General features: G+C 36.2%; 1 protein-coding gene across 1 annotated transcript; it reads left to right on the forward strand.

Annotated features, from left to right (window-relative positions):
- Window positions 1-831: 831 nt before the first annotated feature.
- LOC127098479 (polyadenylate-binding protein 7) lies at window positions 832-3792 on the forward strand. The gene is made up of 7 exons (XM_051037086.1): window positions 832-1195; window positions 1646-1758; window positions 1875-2068; window positions 2219-2478; window positions 2583-2689; window positions 2765-2954; window positions 3246-3792. Exons 1-7 carry the CDS (start codon window positions 1000-1002, stop codon window positions 3515-3517), a joined length of 1332 nt encoding a protein of 443 aa, XP_050893043.1. The 5' UTR covers window positions 832-999; the 3' UTR covers window positions 3518-3792.
- The last annotated feature ends 11502 nt before the right edge of the window (window positions 3793-15294 follow it).

Genomic DNA, 15294 nt, shown 5'->3' on the forward strand with positions numbered 1-15294 from the left:
ATTATCATTAAAATCTTTCAAAAAGTAAATCACATACTCCATGTCACATTACTTCTTGATGGTTGTATTGACTCCATAGGTAAAATTTGGAAGAACCTTAAGAGTTTCCAAATCTTCCCAAAGAGTTTTTAACTCATTAAAGAAACCAGTAACCAATTTGTCACCTTTCCATATGGAATGAATGTGTTCTAGAAGACCAGACAAACAAAAGTGTTCGCTTTTGGCAAACCTGTTATGCAGATCTATCCATAATTGTGCAACATTCTCAACATAAATCATGATTTAAGCAATGTCGGAAGAAAGAGATGCAGAGATCCAAGCAAGCACTATTATTGCATCTTTCCTACGTATCAAAGAGATGATCATAATCCTCAGGGGCAATGAGTTTGCCATTGATGAACTTGATCTTGCTCTTGCTCAAGAGAGCTCTTTTCAACGAACGACTCCAAGACTCATAACTTTAGACCTAGGTAAGTAACTAACTAACAAACTACGTGAAACGCTAACCAACTAACTGAAAGTAATGGTCATATAGTTTAATAAACTCCTTCTATGATGAATCATCTGTGTTCCAGGCCATTTTCATATTAAATTAAAAATAATATTTGTTATGTAATTTTCTAGTATAAATATTTAAGTCACAAATATTTAATGAAACGTATGTATAAATAATAAAAATATAAAATATTTTTAAATAAATTATTTTAAATTTTGTGTAGAAAAATCAAAAGTGTAAAATGAAAAACGAACTCTTGCGCTCTAACGAAACGCTCAAACGAAGCGCGCGTAACCGTATTTAAACTGAACCCGCCATGCAAATTTCTCACACTCACCTTCACCACCCACCACTCTCTCTCTCTGTTTCTCTCTCTTCACATTCTCATTCTTCTCTCTCTTCACATTCTCATTCTTCTCTCTCTTCCTTCATCCATTCCTGTAACAGATTTACAGTTACAACTTTCCCAAAGAATCAACGCCACCTTTCTTTTTCGTTCAACTATGACGGATTCTCAGAAGGTGCCGGCTGCGACGGCCTCACTTTTCGTCGGCGAACTTCACTCCGACGTAACCACAGATCAACTCTATGCGGCATTTTCTGAATTTAAGAGTCTCGTTTCCGTTCACATCTGTAAAGACTCAGCCACAGGGAAGTCCCTCTGTTACGGTTACGTCAACCTCACCTCTCGTCAAGAAGGTAACAATAACATTTAACGGTTTCTTAGATTCATTGCATTTCAGATTTTTCTTTTCGGTTCATTTGATTGATTCATCTTTTGCTTTTCTTGCCTTTCGAAAGTTAGTTATGCTCGAATTAACGGCTTATTATAATTAGTATTGCTGTAAAGAAACCCTAGAATGGAATTAATTAAAGAAATGGAAAAAATTTATATGAACTACACTTCATTTATTGTAATGTAGTAAAAAGGGGGAAATAACATGTATAATGTATGCTAGACTGTGCTAGTTGATTAAAGATTGTGCAAGTTGTTTGTAATTGTATGGATCTTGAAATTTGTAAGTTTAATATATAGTTAGGTTAGATTTAATTTGTGAAAGAACAATTTTGAGCATATATATCTAAGATTGTTTATGTGTAATTATAATGTATACTGATTCTACGTGATTTGATTTGTTGATTGAGTAGCAATTTCTGCTATTGAGCTGAAGAACAATTCTTTACTCAATGGAAAAGCGATAAGGGTCATGTGGTCAAGTTGTGATGTGAGGAAAAGTGGCAAAGGGAATGTGTTTGTTAAGGTATGTTATAGGGTTTATAGTTTTGTGTGAAATGCTTAAATGATGATATTCTGTTTTGTTTTTTAATCTTTGAAGTGAATTCTAATGAAAACTTGCTGGTGTTAATATCATTACAGAACTTAGCAGAATCCATAGATAATGTGGGACTACATGATTTATTTCAAGAATATGGGAATATTTTGTCTAGCAAAATTGTCATGTCTGAAGATGGGAAGAGCAAAGGGTTTGGTTATATCCAGTTTGATTCAGAGGAGTCTGCAAATGATGCTATCCAGAAAATGAATGGCTCTACTGTGAGAGATAAGCAGATGTATGAGAAATTATTTTAGAATTTGTTAAAATTTGTCATCATCCATATCCATACGTTTTCTCTTTTGAAGTCTGTTTTTTGTGCCTTCAGTTATTTGCTGTTTTGGTTATCCTAAGATTGGTTTTAATCTGATTCCATTTCTTCTCACAGATATGTTGGGAAATTTATCAGAAAAAGTGAGCGCTCTTATGGTGACTCTGATGCCCAATATACAAACTTGTATGTTAAGAATTTGGACCCACATGTTACCGAAGCACTTCTTAAAGAAAAATTCTCCTCTTTTGGAAAAATTATTAGCTTGGCTATTGCAAAGGATGAGAAGGGGTTGTCAAAAGGTTTTGGATTTATGAACTATGAAAACCCGGATGATGCAAGACGAGCAACGGAAGCAATGAATGGATCACAATTTGGTAATTTACTTATCTTTTTAGTACATAGATCTTTTGTGGGCAAAGTTGTACTTTCCTGGATGTTGATTCTCTGTATATATCTGGTTTTGATTTGTCATAACTAGGTTCAAAGAACTTGTATGTTGCAAGGGCACAAAAAAAGGTTGAACGTGAGAAGATCTTGCAGCAGTGGTTTGTGGAAAGATGCATGGAGAAAAACATGAAATACAAGGTATAATTTCATACCCTTTTTCCTATAGTTGACTAATTAATTTCAGCTTTCTTAGTTTGTCCATTTAACTTTCAGGGATCAAACATTTATGTGAAGAACATTAATGATAGTGTTAGTGACGAAAAACTAAGGGGTCAGTTTAGTGCATGTGGCACAATAACTTCTGCAAAAGTTATGCGAGATGACAAAGGAAAAAGCAAAGGGTTTGGGTTTGTCTGTTTCTCAACCCTGGATGAGGCGGTTAAGGCTGTAAACAGTTTTCATGGTGAGTTAAGTTTCTTTGAATATGTAAGACACTAAGGTGATAGGATTTGAATGTTGAGAGATTTGATAGACGCTACATGCTCTGAATTTTAATTGAAGTTCTGATCTAAGAATTTTCCATCACTGTTTCTTACTTCCTTTTAAGAAATTTTTAATGATATTAAATATCCAAGTATGAAATCCATTTAGAACACAATATTCTCAGCAATACTTTTGTTATGTCATTTTTTTTATTTGGATAGGCAAATGCTACCAAACTATTGGTTATTTAAGTTGATGTTATATGCCACAGGGCGCATGTTCCATGGAAAACCACTGTATGTTGCTTTTGCTCAGAGGAAAGATGTTAGGCAAGGCCTATTGCAGCTCCAGCATACTCAAAAACCATCCGGATTAGCTGGACCTTCCGCTGCTGTTACCCCCGGTGCACTTTCTCCTATCATCCACACCGGTGTTGTTTATCATCACCCTATGGGTTCTACAACGTTTTATCAGAGGACCCATGTTTCTGGCCAGGAAGTACTTCATTCAGATTCTATTTCAGCCAAGGTTTCTGTCATCTGAATATACTTCAACAACCAAGAGATGATACCCCTCTTAATAGGCGTAGCTTGTGATGTGGTGGTTGAAACTTCCACGAACCAAGATATCTGATATTGTAATACTTGATTCTTGACATTTGTGATTTTTTTACATGATTTGTTCTGCAGACTGCAGTATATTTCTTGTCTTTCGATGTGAATATGTAGTCATGATACATACATTCAGCTTTTTCAGTTTAATTGTGAATATGGTTGATATGATAACATTCAAATAATGGAGATAAGCTTTGTTTTCGAGTTTAAATGTGATTGTTTGAACTGTGTAGCTGACACCTACTACACAACTTCTTCATACAAAAACTTTAGTAGGTTGTGCCTGTGTCCTGCACAGATAAAGGAAGTACATCTGCACTATAGGTCCTCACACTTGCACTAGATCCATTTCAATTACACGTCGATGGGATGATTTTGATAAGATTTGTTGTTAGTTTATAAGTTAGTTATTCTGTTAGTGTTAGTTGGTTTTAGGTGTTGGTTATAGTTTTCTATTGCTGTATTCTGTTTTTTTTACTTTGCAGTATAAGAGGATAATCACTGTTTTTTCACTTTGAACAGATTCTAAAAGGTTTTTCTTTTCCGTAATATGATTTGTATGTGAAAAAACATGTTTTGAAGATGTTTAATATGTATGTAATATCGGTGTCTGAACATTTAATAATATGTTGTCATATCAATTAGTGTTTGAAAATGCATGACTTCGTATTCATCACATAGTTTTACTTTTTACAAGACTAAAAGAAAAAAAAACAAAACAAAAGAACTACACCTAAACTACTCAAGTGGGTTGAAATTATCCGAATATTTTAATTATTCATATTTATATTTATTAAAAATCCATTAATTATTAGAATGGTATTTTAGATACTTATTAATACGATTTTAACTAAATCCATATTTTGGACATTCATATTTAAAATAAAAATCAAATTAATCTATTCTTTATAAATAAAAAATTGGAAATTTATTTTCCTTCTGAAAATAAAAAAAAATATTTATTTTGAAAAAAAAAATTCTGAAAAAATATTAAAAAATATTTTTTTTTCAATAAATAAAAAAACTCAAAAACAAAAAAAAAAATCTTTTTTTCTCAAAAATAAAAAAATACAATTTCTCTCTCAATATTACCGTCTTTGTAATGTCTTTTACGCACACGATCAATTCAATCGTCTCTCACTCTCTTAATATGGTATCTAAAACTTGTTCAAATTCAAGTGTTCGCCGTGCTTTACCCAGTTGACCCATTATTTTTCTATGAGAATTTTTTTTAGGTGACCCATTCAGATTCCCACCTTATCTCCGCTTTTCCAACCACAATTGGCACTGCCACCGCTCTTGTCGTCCTTTCAGCGAGGTACCTATACCGCTGAGATCACCTCTTCTAGATCGGAGAGTTCTCAAAATCTCACCGTCTCCCTTCTTCCCACATGCTTTCATGCGCGACTTATCATACGCGCGTGGACCTTATGCGTCACCGCTCCAGAAACACGCGTCCTACAACCCCTTTCGTCGTGGTTTCCATCGACGGTGTCGTCATCCTGCCCTCTTTCTCGGTATGTACTCAGTTTTTCATTTCAAGCCTTCAACTCTCATAAGAGACACCAATTTCTCCATATTTACTAAGGTTCCGCTTATCTCGTATGAGAGACTAATCAGGACATCCACTTAATCATTTGTGTTTGCCTTCCACTACCATGGTCGTGGTGGACAAAACGGAAGCCAATGCCATGGTATTCGTTGTAACTACTGCAATCATTACAACCATATTGAAGTTGAATGTCGTACAAAGGCAAGAGAACAACAACGAAAATCTAGAGTTGTTGTTGCCACTCAATCAACTATCACCAAATAAGTTACTATTCCAGCCGCTGATTTTAATGAGTTCCTTAAGTTCAAAGGAGCTCATTAACCACCATTTTCTGCCACCAATGTCTAGTCTGGTAATCTTGTAGCCTTTGTCTTTACATCCTCCTCCCGTGGTCCTTGGATCCTTGACTCTGGCACCTCTGATCATATGACTAGTAATAGGTTTCTTTTATCTCACTTGTTTTATTTTGATTCTTTGCCTTCTGTCACTATGGCGGATGACTCTAAAATCAAAGTTCAAGGTCTTAGCCAAGCACACCCACTTCCAAACTTGTCTTTAGATTCTGTGCTCTATATTCATGGTTTTCATTTCAATCTAATATATGCTAAAAAACCCACTCGTACTCTTGATTATTCTGTTCTGTTTATTGATAAATCAGTTTATGTCCAAGATCGATATATATGACAAATGATTGGAACATGGAGTGAGTCTGGAGGATTATATCATCTATCACCGCTGATGGCATGTGCTTCTATTGCTTCTCAAAAAGCCTTACACATCAATGTTTAGGTCACCCTATCCTTAATAAAATGCGTCTTTTAGTTCCTAGTTTTTTAAGCTTTCGTCATTTGAGTGTCAGTCATGTCAATTAGGCAATCATACTCGTCACACCTATTGTTAACGAGTAAATAAAAGTGACGCGTAACCTTTTGCTTTAGTTCATTGTGATATTTGGGGTCCTAGTTGCGTCAAGTCAACTTAAGGATATTATTACTTTGTAACCTTCATCGATAATTTTTCACGACGTACTTGGTTATTTTTGATAAAAAAAACCGTTTTAATGTCTTCCATATATTCCAATAATTTTATGCTGAAATTTAAAACTAGTTTAACATTTCCAATAAAAATTTACGCATTATTAATGCTCGTGAATATATGTCATTCCATTTCAATCTTTTTTAATATCACAATGGATTATTCATCAATCATCATGTGACCATACATCACAACAAAATGGTGTAGTTGAACGGAAGAATCGTCGTTTAATTGAAACTGCATGAACCCTTTTACTTCACCACAATGTCCCCTCTCGTTTTTTGAGTGATGCCTTTCTCACAACTTGTCATTTTATCAACGGAATGCCTTCATCGATCCTTCAAGATCAAATATCGTACTTTATATTGAAGGAGAAAGTTTATATAGATCAACCTTAAGGTTTTGCAATTCTTAGCAATTCTAAACTTGTTTGTCAGCTTCTTTATTCTCTTTATGGGCTGAAACAGTCCCCACGTGCTGGGTTTGGTCGCTTCAGCTCTGCCTTGATACAATTCAGCAAGGCTGGCCCAATCAATCAGGGGGCCTGATCTAATTAAAAAGACAGACCTAAAAAATACGAATCTATACCAAATTTTTGAAAAAACGATATAAAATCATAGATTTTGAAAATAAAATATAAATCTATTTTTAACAAGCAGATGTAAAATAGATTTTGAAAATACTATGATTTAACACCAGTTTAAAAAAAATAGGTGTAAAATGTATAGTTGTGTAATTAAAAAAAATATGTGGGCCCCCAAAATTTTGGGACCCAGAGCTACAACACCTGCTAAAGGTCGGCCCTATAGTTCAGTATGACTAGATATGAAGCATATCACTTTGTTTTCTTTCTTGATTCATCCACTAGTCAGCACATCTTTCATGTGGCCTATGTTGATGACATTGTTATCACTAAAGACGATTTTGAGGATATTCAGCGACTCAAAACTCATCTTTTAAAAAAGTTTCAAACAAAGGATTTGGATCCACTCATATACTTCTTAGGCATTGAAGTTTCCCAATCCTCATTCGACATTGCAATCAACCAGCACGAGTATACCTTAGACATTCTCAGTGAAACTGGTATGCTTGATTATCATCATGTTGATACTCCTATGGACCCCAACGTCAAGCTTCTTCTAGGCTAGGGGATCCATTGAAAGATTTGGGAAGATATCAACGACTTGTGGGAAAACTCAACTATCTTACAATTACTAAACCAAATATTACATTTGCGGTGAGCATTGTGAGCCAGTTTCTGGACGCTTCTTGTTATAGTAATTAGGACGCAACTAATCGAATTTTTAGATATATGAAGAATACACCAGAAAGATGACTATTATATAAATATAAGGGTGATGCTAAAATCATTTGTTATTTGGATGCAGACTGTGCCAGATTACCGTCGAATAGAAAATCTACATTCATATATTGTGTTATGATTGGAGTAATATGATCCCATGGAGAAGGAAGAAACAAAATATAACTATCTAATGTTGAAGCTAAATACCATGTTATGGCAGCAACCTCAAAGGAGCTTGAATGACTGAAAAGTTTACTCTCAGAACTTAGGACAAGAGATCTTTGGAACACAAAACTCATATGCGATAATCATGCAACACTCCACATTACATCTAATCTGATTTTCTATGAATGGACCAATCGCATATAAATAAACTGTCATTATGTAAGAGACAAAGTACTATCAGGAGAAATCACAACAGAAAGTACTTTGTCTCTTAGCAGTTCTCGAATGAATTACATTTGTAACAAGTTCAGCTCATATGACATATATGATCCAACTCGAGGGGGAGTGCTAAAAAATTTATATATAAAATATTTCCACATCGACTATAACATGTAATTAGCTGTAATTTCTCTATATATAACACAATATCCGTAGTGTCTTTTAAACATAATCTCCGTAGTGTCTTTTATGCAGGGGGAGTTTTTCATTTGATTACTTTCAAGAGATAGGGGGAGTATGAGTTCAAGCTTCAATATTGGTTGTCATCATCAAAAAGGGGGAGAATGTGACGACTGTTGGTGTAAGCCCTAGAAGCCAATACTTTTGGTACTTGTATCGAATTATTTATTAATAATAAAAGGCTTTTTCTTTATTACGTTTGTTTAATAAATTCCCTAGAATAGCTAGTCTGTTTAATGTATCAAGTATGTCTTAATCATGAGATCACATTAAACATAAGGACACTATTCTTAAAGTATCCGTAGTCGAGCTTTATTGTGAAGTGGGATGACATTAAAGCATTAAGACTATTATGTATATAGACTGATGATCACATCTCATGGATCATGGATAAGGAGTTATCAAGTCTTAAACATAGGTATGAATATTAAGAGTAATATTTATACCGGATTGACCCGCTATGAGAATACTATATAGAAAGTTATGCAAAGTGTCATGAGTTATTCTCATGGTGATAATGGTGTATACCACTCTTCGACATGAAACCACTATGGACCCTAGATGTAGAGTCAAGTGCTTTATTGCTGATTAAACGTTGTTTGTAACTGGATAACCATAAAGACAGTTGATGGGTACTCCACGAAGCATGCTGAGGGACATGAGTGACCTAGATGGAATTTGCCCATCCTGCATAACAGGATAAATGTCTATGGGCCCAATATTGAACTGGACAAGGATGATACGGTCTATGCCTTGTGTTCAATATAGACATAAGGGCAAAAGGGTAATTATACACATAAGTACTATCACAGAAGGTTTTGTCAGATCACATGATATTTTCGTGTCTTGGGTAGCAGTGATGTGTTGCTAGATACCGCTCACTGTTTATTATGTTAAATGTGTGATTTAATATAATTGCCAACGTCACAAAAACCTACAGGGTCACACACAAAGGACGGATTGATGAGAGATAGAGTAACCAAGGAATACCGTAAGGTACGGTGCCCTTAAGTGAATTATAGAACATCGTAAGGTACGGTGTACTTGAGTAGAATACGAAATATGGTAAGGTACCATGGGCTTAAGTGATTTGGGCATATTATAAGATATGGGCCAAAATACACTTAAGTGGGCTTTTTAACTTGAAGCCCACACAAGTGGTTCTATAAATAGAACCCTTGTGCAGAAGCATTCATTGCGGTTGCATTATTTTCGTTTTCTCTTTCTCTCTCTCTCTCTCTCTCTCTCTCACACACACACACACACACACACACACACACACACACACTCAAAGCCTTCATTCGTACCAGCTAGCACTGAGATTGAAGGAATCTGTTCGTGTGGACTGAGTAGAGACGTTGTCATCGTTCAACGTTCGTGATCGCTTCGTGGATCTGCATCAAAGATTTTGATCGTCACAAGAGATCTGCACGAAAGGTTTCAATCGTCACAAGAGGTAAATATTCTATCACTGATCATGACCATTCGTAAGGATCTCTAAAGGAGAAAATTTTAATTTCCGCTGCGTTTTGGATCGCAATTCTCCTTCAGTGGTATCAGAGCCACTTACGAAACCATGAATCGGATAGCTGTTTAATTTCTGTATTAATATGATTAAAAGACAGAATGAATCAATTAATTAAACGGGTAATTAAATTTGGCATCATGAGTGTACAAGTTGGATGATTGATGTTGACTATGCTTCGGAACCGACATTAGTATGGTGAAGCAGCGATACATCGATCGTCCATATGTTACGCAATTGAGACCGATCAACTTATATATGATATAAGTAATCCTAATGCAAAGTACGGTATGCATGATATACTGTTTCTGTTTCGTTCATTCAAACACTAAATGGTTATTTTCCTTTGAGCGATCAATGGTCATTTGCTTCGGAATCCGACATTAGTTTGGTGAAGCAATGACCTGTTGATCAATCATACTAAATCAACAATCGAGGTGTGTTTGACGGTCTGAAATTGGCGCATTAGGGTTGGTGACGGCGCAAGGGTTGTGTCGTCAAAGAGTTGTGAATTTAGGGCTTTTTGGAACACGTTTGTTGACTGTTTCAAAGTTCTGTTATTTTGGCCGTGTGACGTTCGTTACGAGCTTGTGACGATCGTAACAAGCTGGACGTGACGGTCGTCACGTGCTTTGTGACGGTCGTCACATTCACAGATCCAGAATTCTAGGCGTTTCTGTTTTTGGCCGCGTGACGTTCGTCATGGGCCTGTGACGGTCGTAACATGCTTGTGACGGTCGTCACACTCACAGAGTCAGAATTCTCGGGGTTTCTGTTTTGTGACTGCGCAAGAGTTGTGTTGACCGGGCAGCGGAACCCCCGGCTAACTCTGCGTAGTATGATCGGTCTCCGAAATTTAATTTGGTTTTAATAAATGAAAGGAATTAAAAATTAATAATAATAATAATAATAATAATAATAATAATAATAATGTGTTTATCATTATTGCCTTATGGTGATCAGTTATGGCCTTAGTCTTCCTTCATTTTGTTTTGGGTTTTTAAATACGACCTGCGTGTCGTGCCTCTCCTTTTAATCCCTCGTATGTAAAACGAGTTTCTTCTGTAATGTAATGTTATGAAGAAAGAAAAGAAGACAATGTTATGAAGAAAGAGAAGAATTCAATATCAAAGGAGGACAACCTTGAAGATCTTGCTTGGAGAAGCTTAGAGAAGAATTCAATATCAAAGGAGGACAACCTTGAAGATCTTGCTTGGAGAAGCTTAGATCGTTATTAGGTTAACTTAGGTTCTCTCATTGGCTTGGGAGAACAATTGCGCTAGAGGCCATAACTGTTTCATTATGTATGTTGATGCATGTGTATGTATGTTGATGCATGTGAATATATGTTGATGCATGTGAGAGACGATTTATATGATAAATAAGCCGGTGAGATCAGAACAATTGCAATTCCCTCAAATTAAATATTAAGTTTATGCTTTCCAAGTTTTAACACTCATCAAGACTAGTAATGGATAATGTAGGTTTCGCCTACGCGAGGTGCATGATCTATATATTAGTAAGGTGCGATGGGATAATTGTAATATCCAACTGTTAAAACAATGGGTCAAACTTAACTAAACAAATTATAATAAGATTATATATATGTTTAGAAGCAAGAGTTGAGAATGATCCATATGATGGATTGGAATAAGGAGTTATTCACCCAACTGAAATTTTCGAGAGTTGTATGAGATACAATTGGAAGGAGTTCCAACCTAAATAACCTAGTTTTGTGTAATCCGCCTACGCGGACTTAGAACGAAGTGAAATAAGGATCTCGACCCACTAGAAAATCTTCCAACGGGATTTTCCGAATCAAATGATGAGGGTCATTTGTTTTGAATAAAATAGTGGGAGCATATTTAATTAAAGGCCTAATTAAATATGTCAATGATACTTATATTTTCATTAATCGTTGTGTAGATTACCATGACAACAAACACCTCTAACAACATATTGCGATCAAACCTTGACAAGAAAAAATTGTCTGGGACAAATTTTCTGGATTGGTACCGAAACCTGAGGATTGTCCTCAAACATGATAAAGGGAAAGGCAAGGAAGTTGCCAAACCCAAACCCACTAGTACTGTTTTAAAGCCTAGTGGAGACATAGAAAAGAAAGGCACCTGCTTCCATTGCGGTAAGACCGGACACTGGAAGAGGAACTGCCCAAAGTACCTGGAAGATAGGAAGTATGGAGTAGAGGCTCCAACTTTAGGTATTTTTGTTATTGAAATTAATTTATCTACTGCTGCATCATGGGTATTAGATACTGGATGCGGTTCTCACATTTGTACAAATGTGCAAGAACTAAAAAGGAGTAGAAAATTGGCAAAAGGTGAAGTCGACCTACGAGTTGGTAATGGAGCAAAGGTTGCTGCCTTAGCCGTAGGAACTTATGAATTGACTTTACCTAGTGGTTTAATAATTCAGTTAGAGAACTGTTATTATGTACCAGAAATTAGCAGAAATATTATTTCCGTTTCTTGTTTGGACAAGTTCGGTTTTTCATTCGTAATAAAGAACAATTGTTGTTCAATTTATTTGAATGATATATTCTATGCTACTACACAAATGAACAATGGACTATATGTCCTTGATCTTGAAATGCCTATTTATAACATTAATACTAAAAGGATGAAACCTAATGAGTTAAATCAAACTTACCTTTGGCATTGTCGATTAGGCCACATAAATGAGAAACGCATTTCCAAACTCCATAAAGATTGACTGTTGGACTCTTTTGATTATGAATCATATGAGACATGCAGATCTTGTTTAATTGGAAAGATGACAAAGTCTCCATTCACAGGAAAAGGTGAAAGAGCTAATGATCTTTTGGCCCTCATACATACTGATGTATGTGGTCCACTGAACATACCAGCCAGAGGAGGTTTTTAGTACTTCATCACATTCACTGATGATTTCAGTAGATATGGTTATGTCTATTTAATGAAACACAAATCAGAGTCCTTTGAAAAGTTCAAAGAATTCAAGAATGAAGTACAAAACCAACTAGGTAAGAATATTAAAACTCTTCGATCAGATCGAGGTGGTGAATATTTAAGCCTAGAGTTTGATGACCATCTGAAAGAGTGTGGGATCCTATCCCAACTCACTCCTCCTGGAACACCCCAATGGAATGGTGTGTCTGAGAGAAGAAATCGAACCCTGTTGGACATGGTCCAATCCATGATGAGTCACGTCGATCTTCCCAACTCCTTTTGGGGACATGCGCTATTGACAACAGCTTACACACTTAACCGTGTTCCATCCAAAAAGGTTGAGAAGACACCATATGAGATATGGAGCGGTAAGAAACCACATATGTCTTACATAAAGATTTGGGGTTGCGAGGTTTATGTGAAACGACAAATTTCAACTAAGCTTGAGCCCAAATCTGACAAATGCTTATTTGTGGGGCATCCTAAAGAAACAAGAGGGTATTACTTCTACAATCCTTCTGAGGGCAAAGTGTTTGTCGCTCGAACTGGAGTTTTTCTAGAAAAGGATTTTATTTCCAAAGGAACCAGTGGGAGGAAAGTAGAGCTTGAAGAAATTCAAGAATCACAAAGCATATATACACCTATGGAGGAATTAGAGCAGGAAACACAAGAAGTTGTGGAAGAGCAACCTGCTCAAGTAGAACAAGACCAGCGTAGGTCAAGCAGGATACGTCAACTACCTGAGAGATATGGATATCTCATAACTGATCAAGGTAATGTATTACTCATGGATCAAGATGAGCCTGTGACCTACCAAGAGGCCATAACTGGTCCCGAGTCTGAGAAGTGGCTAGAAGCCATGAAATCTGAAATGGATTCCATGTACACAAACCAAGTTTGGACCTTGGTAGAGCCTCCTGTAGAAGTTAACCCTATAGGATGCAAGTGGGTCTTCCAAAAGAAGACTGACATGGATGGTAAGGTACATACCTATAAGGCAAGACTGGTTGCAAAAGGATATAAACAAATTCATGGGATTGACTATGATGAAACCTTTTCACCAGTTGCAATGCTTAAATCTGTTCAGATTTTACTTGTTATCGCTGCATATCATGATTATGAAATATGGCAGATGGATGTCAAAACTGCTTTCCTTAATGGAAATATTCTTGAGGATGTGTACATGACACAGCCTGAAGGATTTGACATACCAGAGGAAGCCCAAAAGATATGTAAGTTACAAAGATCAATCTATGGATTGAAGCAAGCTTCCAGAAGCTGGAATCTTCGTTTTGATGAAACAGTAAAACAATATGGATTCATCAAGAACGAAGATGAGCCTTGTGTCTACAAGAAGGTTAGTGGGAGCATGGTCGTTTTCCTGGTATTATATGTAGATGACATATTACTCATTGGAAACGATATCCCTACCCTACAACAAGTAAAGTCTTGGTTGGGGAAATGCTTTTCTATGAAGGACCTAGGTGAAACAGCCTATATATTAGGAATCAGAATCTATAGAGATAGATCACAAAAACTGCTTGGCCTAAGTCAGAGTACATACATAGACAAAGTGTTGAGACACTTTAATATGCATGATTCCAAGAAAAGATTCATACCTATGCAACATGGCCTGTGTCTATCAAAAACACAATCCCCTTTAACTAAGGAAGAAAGGGATCACATGAATAAGATTCCATATGCATCTGCAATAGGATCTATCATGTATGCCATGTTATGTACTCGACCAGATGTCTCGTATGCTTTAAGTGCAACGAGTAGGTACCAATCTGATCCTGGTGATGCTCACTGGGTAGCTGTCAAGAATATCCTTAAGTATTTAAGAAGGACTGAGGACTCATTCTTGATATATGGAGGTCAGGAAGAGTTGGCTGTAATTGGATACACCGATGCTAGCTTCCAGACAGATAAGGATGACTTTAGATCGCAATCTGGTTATGTGTTTTGCTTAAACGGTGGCGCTGTGAGCTGGAAAAGTTTAAAGCAAGATACAGTTGCTGATTCTACAACCGAGGTCGGGTATATTGCTGCCTCAAGTGCAGCAAAGGAAGCTGTTTGGATCAAAAAGTTCATTAGTGAACTTGGCATAGTCTCTAGCATTGTGGATCCCATTGGTCTCTACTGTGATAACAATGGTGCTATCGCACAAGCCAAGGAGCCTAGATCTCACCAACGATCCAAACACATACTTAGGCATTATCATCTCATTCGAGAGATAATAGATAGAGGAGATGTGAAAATATGCAGAGTACCTACACTTGACAATATTGCTGACCCACTGACAAAACCTCTTGCGCAGCAGAAGCATGATGGCCATACTAGATCTATGGGTATTAAGGGTATGCCTGATTGGCTCTAGTGCTAGCGGGAGATTGTTGGTGTAAGCTCTAGAGGCCAATACTTTTGGTACTTGTATCGAATTATTTATTAATAATAAAAGGCTTTTTCTTTATTACGTTTGTTTAATAAAGTCCCTAGAATAGCTAGTCTGTTTAATGTATCAAGTATCACTTAATCATGAGATCACATTAAACATAAGGACACTATTCTTAAAGTATCCGTAGTCGAGCTTTATTGTGAAGTGGGATGACATTAAAGCATTAAGACTATTATGTATATAGACTGATGATCACATCTCATGGATCATGGATAAGGAGTTATCAAGTCTTAAACATAGGTATGAATATTAAGAGTAATA

The sequence above is a fragment of the Lathyrus oleraceus genome, chromosome 6 (assembly GCF_024323335.1).
Source record: "Lathyrus oleraceus cultivar Zhongwan6 chromosome 6, CAAS_Psat_ZW6_1.0, whole genome shotgun sequence".
In the NCBI taxonomy this organism is placed as follows: domain Eukaryota; kingdom Viridiplantae; phylum Streptophyta; class Magnoliopsida; order Fabales; family Fabaceae; genus Lathyrus; species Lathyrus oleraceus.